Source organism: Gekko japonicus, unplaced genomic scaffold (assembly GCF_001447785.1).
Source record: "Gekko japonicus isolate JY-2015 unplaced genomic scaffold, Gekko_japonicus_V1.1 scaffold244, whole genome shotgun sequence".
In the NCBI taxonomy this organism is placed as follows: domain Eukaryota; kingdom Metazoa; phylum Chordata; class Lepidosauria; order Squamata; family Gekkonidae; genus Gekko; species Gekko japonicus.
In genome coordinates this window covers 320,962-333,283 of record NW_015165838.1, presented here as the reverse complement: position 1 = coordinate 333,283, position 12,322 = coordinate 320,962, and the positions used below count along the sequence as shown (strand labels likewise).

Sequence of the window (12,322 nt, the reverse complement as noted above, 5' to 3'; positions counted from 1 at the left end):
AGAAATCTGCTTTGTTTACCTGGTTTTCATAGCCCTAATGTATTAATTACAGCCACCTTGGATCAATTGGTTCACAATCCAGTTTGCTAACGCTAAAAAAATTGTTGCCTAGGGAGTGTATGTGTGTGTCTGAGAGAGAGAAAGAAAAATATCCTCCATTTGGGAGAATAAACTGTCAGCGGCTGAAGCAAACCTACCAAAAAATATGCTGAAATATGCAATGCTTTCTATATTTTATTTATTAACTTACTAGGAAAAAGGCCCGTTGTGGAAATAAATACAACGGCCTCTAGAAAGAGGCTCTGGGCGGGTGCCCCGGCCTTGAACACTCAGTGTCAATTTGCTGTGGCGACCTCAGCAGGGTATAATGACACTGAGTCCACCATTTTCTCCAGAGGAACTGATCTCTGCTACCTAAAGAACAGTTGTAATTTTGAATGATCTCCAGCCCTCACCTGGAGATTGGCAAGGATGGTTCCCCAGAAGGGAATAGTTGGTTTGGAGGGTGGAGTCTACGGCTTTGTACCTGTCCGAGGTCCCACGCCTCCTGAAATCTCACCCTCTCCAGGCTCCATCCCTCACATCTCCAGGAATTTCCCACCTGGAGTTGGTAACCCTATCTCCTTCCCAGCCAATTATCAACCTACCTTTGTTTCCCCCTCACTCTTCAGCTTTCCATCCCCCACACACCCGCAGCCTCTCCCATGCTCTGAAACCCTGACTTCTACGTCACATTGGCTGTCATATGGGGGCCACACACCTGCAGCCTCTCCCGTGCTCTGAAACCCTGACTTCTACGTCACATTGGCTGTCATATGGGGGCCACCTCAGCAGCATATAAGGATACAGAGCCCACCATTTTCTCCAGGGGAACTGATCTCTCCATCTGGAAAGCAGTTGTAATTCTGAGTGATCTCCAGCCCTCACCTGGAGATTGGACACATTTTACCTCAGAACAGCAAAGTGTTTAGAATGTTAGAGGCAAAAGCCAATCAAGTTGCATATGCAAACGACCTCTGTGTTCTGAGGCAAAGGCCAATGAGGCTGCATATGCAAATAACCTCTGTGTTTTGACTGGCTATGGGGGGAGGGGAGCAGCAAACTGTTTAGAATGTTGGAGGCAGGACTCATGCAAAGCAGCCAGTGGATAGGGAGACCCTCTGAATGACAGATCAGAGAGCGAACTGATTTTGGAGCATGTGGAATGTTCTAGAGAAGTGCCACCACCGTCCGGCTTTTATTTATAAGGGAGATATCCCACTTTCCTACTGAAAGACTGCAAGGTAAGAGTGCAAAATCACAACCATAAATTAAAATAATGAGCAATGAAAATGCCAAAGTTCCTTTTAGACTTAAATGACTTAAATTCTAATACAAAAATTCTGCTGAAATGGAGCCTTGCATTATTTGGATGGTACTTTTGATGGCTGCATCTTGACAAAACGATGGTCTTCCAGACTACTGCTCATACTTTTTGGAGTAGCCTCTCATCCAGGGGTCCCTAACATGGTGACTGTGGACATCATGGCACCTGCCAACACCTTTCCTGGCACCTGCCTTAGGGAAGTGGGAGGGGCCAGGTTGGGCTTTTGCCCAGCAAGGCTTCTGATTGGCCACTGGAGGCTTGATTGGCTGTGCACATTTTTGAAACCATTGCTTTGGCAGCGGCTGCCACCATAGCACAAGGGTCTTCACTGTGTGTCTGAAGGTAAGCCACAGCAGCCATTTTGTGGCTGTACCCACCACCTTGTGTGTCGGAATTCCAAAGGTGCCTGCAGTCTTAAAAAGGTTGGGGACCCCTGCTCTAGGTGCTGTTTTAAAATGTTTGTCTGTGCTGGCAATAGGACCATGGACAGTGCTTAAACAGAGTTAGCGGGTTGGCCTTTGCAAAACTCTGTTGCAGTTGTGCTGTTCTGCTTGATTTAGGTGGCTTCTGCAGAGGATGCTGTGACTCCCCCTGCTGTGACTCCTTCAGCTTCTGCAGCCTCCTCTCGTCCTTTCATTCCTGTCACAGATGATCCTGGAGCAGCCAGTATAATAGCAGAGACCATGACCAAAACCAAAGAGGTACTGTTGCTCATTCTTACTGATTGAAGTAGAGATGAATTCTATTTCTCCCAAAGTCACTGAAAGCAGGTGGTGATTCAAAGGTTGCAATTCACACAACTGGGTTGGATACAGTGCAAGCTCTCCATTTGCATTAAAGCTCTTTCACAAGGGGAAATGCAAGGAAAATACTGTGGTGACCACTTGGGCTAAGTCAAACTTATTATATCCCCACTGTGTTTCCTCTTGTGCAAGACCTTCTGCAACCAGTTTCTGGGCACCATAATATATAGGAAGGAAAGGGCTAGGTGTTGCGCATTTATGTTCTGGCTTGTATGTCACTGGATCCAAACCACTGAGTCCAAGTTTGTCATATTTTGAAGCGCTAATGAGGCAATAAGTAACGTGAAGTTAAGTCTATAACTAGTGGAACTGTGGAATTCATAGCTGCGGGTGTTTGTCTCAGTGAATAGTACTTGGTTGCATCCATACTGGTCTTTCACATCTAGAGCAAGTTTTGAGCCACCTGAACTAGTTATAATATAGCAAAAGCTTCCGTACATTCCTTTCCATTTTGCTTTGAAGGATGTGGAAAGCCAAAGTAAAGCCTCTGGCCCAGAGCCCCAGTACCTGGATGAGTTCACTGGCCTTTTGGTACCAGATGACACCAGAGTCATGGTTGACTTGCTGAAGCTTGCTGTGTCCAGTCGTGCTGGAGAGAAGGGGAAGGAAGTTCTTTCAGCAGTACTGTCTGGCATGGGCACTGCTTATCCCCAGGTTGGTCAGATCTATCTCCATTTTTTTTGTCATTGGTTACTCCTGTACCTGTGAATTTAAACAGAAGCCTAGTGGTACCTTAGAGATGAATGGCATTTATTCTAGCCTAAGCTTTTGTGAGTGAGAGCTCAACTCATTAGATGCATGTCTATATCTGTGACACTTTCTTAAACGTATTAGAATAAATACCCACTGGTAAAATTGCTTGTGATAAGGTAAAGTGTGCTGGGATATTAGTCTTTCACACTCATTCCCAGGAATCCATACTAATCTGGTGGTTTTATTGGTAATTCTTCCATTTTCTTCCCTGTGTGCTCTCACTGTTATTTCTGTAGACCATGTAACAGAAGTTCATTTCCCCTGGTTTGGCATTAGGATTTTGGTTAGGCTGAGGGAAACCTCTTTGAGCAGCAGAAACATATTCTGAATTCCCAGTCAACACTGTGTGCTGTGAAAATATCAGGAGTTGCTGGGGGAAGAAGGTGATATCTGAACAGCATGGCTTTATATCTCTTATCTTCCCTGTAGTATACTACATAAACAACACTTTTTGCATACAGTTACAAAATATTTGTATTTTCAGGTTGCTGATATGTTGCTGGAACTGTGCGTAACAGAGTTGGAAGATGTGGCTACAGATTCACAAAGTGGCCGCCTGTCTTCACAACCAGTGGTGGTAGAAAGCAGTCACCCATATACAGATGATACTTCTACCAGTGGCACTGTTAAAATACCAGGTAATAATTTTTCAATAAGGTATACTCTGAAAAGTAGAAATAGTTTCTGTGCCCTTACTGTGGGATGCAGATGTATTGGGGGCCTTCAGTTTCCTTTAAATTTGTTTACAAAGATTGGTGGTTCCATCATAGTGGTATTTGAGGCTGTGGAAAAGTCTTAAGCTTATTGATTAATACAAAGAAAGTAGTACATGAATTGTTGCTGAGGTCATGTAAAATAGCTTGATTGTCCTGGGAAACACATGTGATGGTTACCGAGTGATAAAATTGTGATATTTTCTCATTATGTTGCCAGTGTTTATGTAGTAGAGTGGTTCTAGTGTTTGTTGTTAATCATTATTAATATGCGACTGAAGGATAGGTATCTTGAACTAATTCCAAAGTAGTAATGTTTGCTTAAAATCCTTTTTCTTGAAAATGGCAGATGTAGTTTAGGTCTGTTTTTTAAAATTATTCCCCCCCTCCCCATTCTCAATGCTTTAATAAATTTCAAAAATCACGGATTGTTTCCGTGCAGAGTACAAGTAAGCTCAGCAGAAACATCTGTTAAGAGCTAAAGTTCCAGCTAAAGTTCCAATTAGATGGTTACCTCTGTGACCAACGGTAATTACACATCTACCTCTAGTTTTCTCAGCTGCTACAGCAGAAGTGCTGTTTTAAGAGTCATGCATTAGACAAAGTCAGACAATAGACAACAGATCTTTTTCAGCATCTTAATTTAGCAATCCCAGAGAGAAAGGGCTGCATTTACATGTTGCAACAAATCCCTGTAAAGCAAACACAAATCTGTAAGTGCATCGATGCTTTCACCATGTCAGGTTTTCAGTTATCCTGCTAGAAAAGACTGAATAATCCTGCTGTGTGTTCAACACCAAATACTTGATTAAAATCTAAAGAACGTGCCTCGTTGAGTTTTGTGAAGAGCTATGGTGCTGATTTACTTAGAATATCAAACTGCTACTTCTGTGGCTTTTAATCTTTAGGTGCTGAAGGACTCAGGGTAGAATTTGATCGCCAGTGTTCCACAGAACGGCGCCATGATCCGCTTACTGTCATGGATGGTGTCAACAGGATAGTTTCAGTCAGATCTGGTAATGAGACCACATGTCAAATCACTTAATTTTGTATTCAATATTTTATGGTTTATCATGGATTATTGACAAAAACTATGTAACAGATCTGTGGCATAGACTAATGTGAGGAAAACAGATGGAAAACAAATGTAAAATTAACAATATGACAGATCAGTAATCATATTTTTTTAACTAGGATAAAATTGATAATGTTTTAAAGTAATGAAGTCAGACATTTCATTTCATGGGGTATCGATAAAACCTTTTTACATATGCCACAATTTTTACAAGTTTCTTTGCCCAGTCTTTGGCATGCCTAGTGCTACCTTTAATTTGAAATGAATGATTTAGCACTTTCATTGTGCTTGCTTATCCAAAACTCATATTTTAATTTAGTTGTGAAATAGGACAATCAGTTGGCTCTGGAGAGCAGCTACCAGGTTTTCTAATGCCGTTTGTTTTCTCTGTTTTATATGTGTCTCAGAAGAAAGATCTAATAGCACTTATTTTCTGTTAATCTTCTGTTGAGGTAATGAAGTAATTAGTATCAAAGTCATGGTGGCTTGTATTTATAGTAAAAGGGGAAGGTGCTTTTGTTCAGGCAAGGAGAAGTCATGGATGTCTGTGGATCTCCCACTCCTCCCATAAAGCCCCCAGTCTCTTTTCATGTTATTCCATTGGCCTCTCCACCGTAAAGAATGACTTTTTGACAGGAGCAAGAGGGTGGGAAGGTCATGTTGTGTAAGCCAAGCTCAACTCACTTTTGTTGGTACATATTATTGGGTTTTATGTATGACTTATACAATCACCAGTGAAGCTGAAAACATGGTGTCTCCCGTTACACTCCCCCCCCACGCGCCCTTCAGTCATCCTCTAGAGGCCTCTTGCAGGTGCCTGGCCCCAGGATGGCTTAGTTAGCTGTCACCAGGGGAAGTGCCTTCTCAGTTGTGGCCCCTTCCCTGTGGAAAGCACTCTCGGATGACACGTGTGCCCTTGCGGATTTGTTTAGTTTCCACAAGGCATGCAAGGCTGAATTGTTTAGATTGGCCTTTGGAGGGTAACCACATGTTTGGGCTGCTTTTATTAGTGGTATGGTGATAGCCACGTGTTTTAATATTTTAATATTAATGTTCTATATTTGTTTTTAAGTTGTTTTTACCTTATTGGTTAAAATGTTGTAAGTTGCCACAAGCAGCGACTTAAAAATAAATACATAAATGTACATGAAACTTTTTTATAGGGTAATTTTTTTTAAAAAAAGAGTTGTACCAGATTGCAATCTAAATTGTGTATCTCATTCCAATCTTACAGGTCGTGAATGGTCTGATTGGTCTAGTGAACTGCGTATTCCAGGGGATGAATTAAAATGGAAGTTTATCAGTGATGGTTCTGTAAATGGATGGGGTTGGCGTTTCACAGTTTATCCTATCATGCCAGCTGCAGGTGAATGCCATATTTGGCTTCAGGACAGACTACTTTATCACATTGGCAGGGGAAGCGCATTGGCAAATGCTTTATCACATTGGCAAATATCTTTTACCCGAGCTTTGTTATCAGGATAAGTTGTGCAAGCAGTGTGGGGGGGGGGGGGGGGGGAGAAGAGCTTGAGTTCATAAGTATTGGAGAACACCGGTTAGCAACCCATTCACATAATGAGTAGAACCACAGTGAGATTTTTTTCCATTTTGATGACAGTCAAATTCCCAGGCTGCAAAGTGTATCACTGGAAGAGCCAAGGCAAAGAAATCTTCAAGTGACCTAGTTATCATTTGATTATGGTAATTGTTACAAGAATAGCGACGGTCACTCAATGAAATTGCTGAGCGGTCGGGTTAGAACGGATAAAAGGAAGCACTTCTTCACCCAAGAAGTGATTAACACTTGGAATTCACTGCCACAGGAGGTGGTGGCGGCTACAAGGATGGACGGCTTCAAAAAGGACTTAGATAAGCATATGGAGCAGAGGTCCATCAGTGGCTATTGGCCACAAGGTATAGATAGGGGCTCTGGGGCAAGTGATGCTCTGTCTTCTTGGTGCTTGGGGGGGGGTCAACAGTGGGAGGGCTTCTAATGTCCTGGCCCCACTGGTGGACCTCCTGATGGCACCTGGTATTTCTGGCCACTGTGTGACACAGAGTGTTGGACTGGATGGGCCTTTGGCCTGATCCAACATTGGCGTCTCTTATGTTCTTAACGGTCATGCTTTATTCAGTAGATGCAATTAGAAATATCCAAGGGAGATCTCTTTGTGCTTACTAGAGTTATTATTGTCTTTTCCCTTTGTATGGAATATTAAATTGTGTTCAGTTCTGAAAGACGGGTGGGATGAAAGAAGGTAACATTGTCTTTTTCGTATACGTAGAGGGTTTAGTGGTATACAAATTCTATAGATCAGATTTCTGTAGCTGAGATTTCTCGCAGCAAATGTCCTCTGATACTGTCCTGTACATTAAATACACTCTTGCCTTCTTACCTAACCCCCTGCCTTGTCACTTCAGTATTATACAAAGACAGGAGGTGCTTTTTGTCTTGCCTTTGTGAGCTGTGCCAGTTTTGAGACTTATTTATGTGAAAGCAGAGAGATTAGCTGGGACCGACCCTCATCCCAGAATAAAGTGCTCTAGCTATGCTTTGATTTTAGTTGTTGTGTGTATTTAGATTTTTACTTTTTCCCTTCCCAGTGGCTCAGGATGAGTTGCGATTAATACTAGTTTATTTTCATTAACAGCTGTTAGAAGAAGAATTGGTCATCTTAATGTTTTCTGCCCACAGGTCCAAAAGACCTTCTTTCAGATCGCTGCATTCTTTCTTGTCCCTCAATGGATTTAGTAACGTGTCTGCTGGATTTCCGTTTGAATTTTGCTTCTAACAGGAGCATAGTTCCTCGCTTGGCAGCTTCCCTGGCAGCATGTGCTCAGCTGAGTGCTCTAGGTATGTGCCAGGTCTTCGTTGCGAAATTTCAGACCATATATTTTAAAACAGATTTGTTTAAGGCTAATTATATTCGTTTTTCCACCTGTGAATTTTTTAGCTGCTGGCCACAGGATGTGGGCTTTACAGAGACTACGTAAACTGCTAACTACAGAGTTTGGCCAGTCTATTAACATTAACCGAATACTGGGAGATAATGACAGTGAAACACGAACTATGGTAAGAAATTCAAACCTTCCGATGGTAGTATGATGAACTGCTGAGGCTTCTGTAGCGTTACTTAAACTGTCTTAATCAGTAAGTCATTGTAGTCTTCTTGTGCTAACCAGTCACATAATGCCGTACATATCTTAGGGCTTTCTAAAGCCCTAAAATTGCATATCGTTCTACTTCAAGCAATGCGATATCATGTGGATTCTTGATTGATGAGCTTCATGTAGGTGACTAACTTGTAGTCAGGCATTAGTTTTACCAAGGATGGCATGAGTATTTCTCCAGTACCATAAATTGTGCTGAGTTGTGTGAAGAACACCGCACAGGAACAAGAAAGAATCTAGAGTTACCTGTAGTATTTAGGTGGTACCAGACAGTGTACCAAGCACCTCTGGTTTCTCTGGTTATATTAGTGAAATGTATTATTCTCTGCATGTTGTATATTTGCCAGTTAAATCACTACCTATTGATTGCAAAGTGCAAACATTATCAAGAACCATTTAGAAACTAAGATTTTCCCCCAAATACTTTTCCAGAGTTTCACAGGCAGTGCTTTAGCTGCTCTGGTTAAAGGCCTCCCTGAAGCTTTGCAGAGGCAATTTGATTACGAAGATCCCATTGTCAGAGGTGGCAAGCAGCTGCTCCACAGTCCTTTCTTTAAGGTAATATGACTAGAGATGCAAAACGTTTGCGGAGTCTAGCAACCAGAAATGGTGTGCTCTTGATAATTGCTTACAAGCAGTTGGAGCCACAAACATGGAAACTTTTGTTTAACACAGTCCTAAAAATACTGCATGGGGTAGCTAGAGAGAGGGTAGGAGATAGGGGAAGGTGGTTTTATAGCAGATAAAGTAAGCTGTAGGTCGGGGTTCTCAGCCTTTTTGAGTTCACAGACACCTTTGGAATTCTGATACAGTGTGTTGGGTGCAACAACAAAATAGCTGCCACAAAATGGCTGCCTCAGGAGGTGGAACCAGTCATAAAATGGCTGCCACAACTTAACTTCTGTCACACAGTGACTGTGCTGTGGTGGCATCTACTGTAAAGCAATGTTCTAAAAAACCTGTACAGCCAATAGAATTTCCAGTGGCCGAGAAGAAGCTTTGCAGAGCAAAATTCCCACCTGGCCCTGCCCACTTTCTAAAAACACTTGGTGAGTGCCAGAAAAGGTGTTGGAGGGTGCCATGTTCTGGAGGACCCTTACTGTAGGTTTATATTTTAAATAAAAGTTTCTTTTAAAAAGATTGATATCCAAGGTATAGCTTGTAATCTTATGTCATGGTCCAGCAGAAGCTTTGTGTTTTTGAATTAAATTTCCTTTTATCTGTAGGTTCTTGTAGCTCTTGCTTGTGATCTCGAACTGGATACTCTTCCCTGCTGTGCAGAGACACACAAATGGGCTTGGTTTAGAAGATACTGCATGGCCTCCAGGGTTGCCGTGGCCCTTGATAAGAGAACACCATTGCCTCGACTCTTCCTTGATGAGGTACTGGAGAAATGGAGTGCAACAGTAGCGGAATATTGAAATCTTAGTAAGAAAGTAAAACCAAGCTGCAGCTTTCCTAGGCATACTGGAGAGCAAGTCAAGCTTTACTCTTTTGAGAGTTATGAAAAATGTGAGAGTTATGTGAAATGTGAGAATGTTAAATACCTTGCTGGCCTCCAGTCAAAAAACTTACCAGGACATAGTTTGCGGCTTTCCCGCTGTGACAGCTTTTCTCACTCATGCGGAGTACCTGCCACCCTCCAGACCTCTCTCTTACAGGTTCAGGGTTACAGGTAGATCAGGCAGTCACATGTTGCTTCCCTTCTTGCCTCCTTTAAAATATATAGCGAACCATGATCATTTCACATCCCTGGTCCTGTCTCTCACTTACAGAGACATTACCAAACAGGAAGCCCAGCCCCCTTTAATAATTGCCCCTTACTCAGACACTGCATAGAGCTATTGGGGTTGGGGTCTCAAATACTTCTTCATTCACATACTGCCACCATTTATTCATATCCTACATATATATATAGATTGAGATTTTTCCTTGTGTGTATGTGTTTCTTTCCCACAGGGTTAAACAAATAAGGACAACTTTTATTTATGGTTTAAATATAACAGTCAAGAAAGTTAGCTGAAGGTTACAAAGTTTATTTTATATTGAATTTTTAACTGTTTCCCAATTCCAGCATTTGGGATTCTTTGTTACAAACTGAGCACTTTCAGTCAGCTTTCGGCTGCTCTTCTCAGCTTCACTCAGCCAGACTTACTGTGAACTGCACTAACTGCTGTCTTCAACTCTCTTAACTGCTGTTTTCAGCGGTCTCCATCACTAACATACTGTCAATTCTCACTGGCCGCTGTTAGGGAGAAGCAAAACATAACTGGTCCATCACACTCCCATAAGTGGTCTGGTTATCATTTTCTGCATCATTCATTAGGGCTCTAGCAGTCAAACAAAATGCAACAAATGGAGGCAGTTATGTCATGCTTTGTTTTACTTGCAATGGATTATGGTGTGGTTTTATTTGTATTGTAGGTGGCCAAGAAAATTCGAGAATTAATGGCAGATAATGAAAACATGGATGTTCTACATGAAAGTCATGATGTTTTTAAGAGAGAGCAGGATGAGCAACTTGTGCAGTGGATGAACAGGTAATTTGGGGGGCTAGAAAGAACTACAGGTTTGAAGGGCTTATGAAATGTTCATTTGTAGTTTATTGGAGTATATAGTAGTTTATTGGAGTATATTGGATGTCATAAATTTTGTATTGCCACACCACGTCCTCTTTTCAACAGACGACCTGATGATTGGACTCTTTCTGCTGGGGGTAGCGGAACTATTTATGGTTGGGGCCATAATCATCGAGGACAGCTTGGAGGCATTGAAGGAGCAAAGGTCAAAGTTCCAACTCCCTGTGAAGCCCTTGCCACACTTCGTCCAGTTCAGTTAATTGGTGGTGAGCAGACACTTTTTGCAGTGACTGCTGATGGAAAGGTAAGGATATTTAACATGTTAAATAGCAAACAGAATCTGATGTAGTCTGTGTGAAAGGAAAACTTGGGTCTTTGTAGTTTATTGGAAATCTAAAAAGGTTTCATTAGAAAAGGTCATTCATGTGGCAACATTTTCTCTGTTGCAGGAAATGCATTGCTGTAGCGTTGGGACTCGGGGTGTGCATTCAGTTTATCCGAGCGACACCCCCCCCCCCCAAATACCTTACTGGTATTTTTTGGGTATTTTTTCTGCTGGGGTATTTATCCAGCTATCCGATACAGCAGAGCTTGAAAAATCCCAAAAATATTCAGGATTTTTGGGGGCTGCTGGATAGCTAGCATTTAAAAGTGTTTAAAGAGATTGCAGTCCCTTTAAATATCTTCTGGGTGAAGCCGTGGCTTGGAGAAGGCATTTAAAGGAACCACAAGCCATTTAAATGCCTTTGGAGTTTAGCCGTGGCTTGCTAAAGGCATTTAAAGGGACAATGTTCCCTTTAGATGCCTTTCCCTCCTCCATTGGAAACAATGGAGGATGGGGCACCTTCTTCTGGGGCCCATAGAATTGGACCCCATGGTCCAATCTTTTTGAAACCTGGGTTTTCTGATGAGAGGTACCAGCAGCTATGCTGCAAATTTGGTGCCTCTTCCTCAGAAAACAGCCCTTACAGATCCCCAGATACCCACAGATCGATTCTCTTTTATACACTATGGAGACCATTGACTGTAATTGTCCTCATAGGATGTAATGAAGCTGAAAAAATTTGGCAATCCCAAATATTTACCAGATCGAAATACCGCATTGATATTGGGATTTGGGAATATCGGGAAATACCAGTATTTTCCAGGTTCAATATACCCGAACCGGAAAAATACAGTGTTGGGGTTTTTTTGCACACCACTAGTAGTTGGGACACTTCACCATGATATACCATTAACAGCACCTGGTGTTAGCTTGTTTTTCTTAACATCCCTTGAAAATCATTCAGTTGATGTGCACTCTATGGTGCCATTTGAAAGCATCTCAGGACTAATATACTTACCAATATGAATACTTAAATCCAGAGACTGGAGCCATCAACAGACAAGACAAAGTTTTCTACAAACCTGAGAAAAGGCCCACGTTTGAAGAAAAATCTGAAATCTAAAAAAACATTCAAAAACTTGGGGTGACCCCCCAAAATAATAAAAGCAGCTCCTGCAGCTTTAAGAAATAAATGTCTTCAGTGGCTGTTGCTAGGCAACCACAACAGTATTGGTTGGTTGGTGGTTGGGAAGTTGAAGAGGGAACAGGATAAGGTGTAAATATGTGGGCTGCCAGGAAGGGGAAAGAGGAACTCGTGTGGGAAGGTGACTACAGGGGTCAGTGAGATGCCCCCCCACAAGTCCTTGTTGGTTCTCCACTGTGCAATTGGGCCTATCCCAGCAGCCAGCACTGCCCAGCTAGGCCAGAGTTTTCTCAGGAGAGGCTGTCCAAGGAAGAGATGGTGGAAAAGCTGAAGATGGGACAGAGGGGAGATAAAACTAGGTTGGCTGGTAGGTTGGATGAAGAGAAGGAAGTA

General features: G+C 42.2%; 1 protein-coding gene across 1 annotated transcript in view; it reads left to right on the top strand.

Moving 5' to 3' along the window:
* The window catches only part of HERC2 (HECT and RLD domain containing E3 ubiquitin protein ligase 2), a 121,707-nt gene that overhangs the window by 81,028 nt on the left and 28,357 nt on the right, over window positions 1-12,322 (top strand). The window contains exons 67-77 of the mRNA XM_015410976.1: window positions 1,927-2,067; window positions 2,632-2,823; window positions 3,407-3,560; window positions 4,544-4,651; window positions 5,945-6,076; window positions 7,406-7,564; window positions 7,665-7,783; window positions 8,314-8,439; window positions 9,108-9,263; window positions 10,306-10,421; window positions 10,566-10,764. Coding sequence (XP_015266462.1) covers window positions 1,927-2,067; window positions 2,632-2,823; window positions 3,407-3,560; window positions 4,544-4,651; window positions 5,945-6,076; window positions 7,406-7,564; window positions 7,665-7,783; window positions 8,314-8,439; window positions 9,108-9,263; window positions 10,306-10,421; window positions 10,566-10,764 — 1,602 coding nt within the window. The remainder of the gene's footprint in view (window positions 1-1,926; window positions 2,068-2,631; window positions 2,824-3,406; window positions 3,561-4,543; window positions 4,652-5,944; window positions 6,077-7,405; window positions 7,565-7,664; window positions 7,784-8,313; window positions 8,440-9,107; window positions 9,264-10,305; window positions 10,422-10,565; window positions 10,765-12,322) is intronic.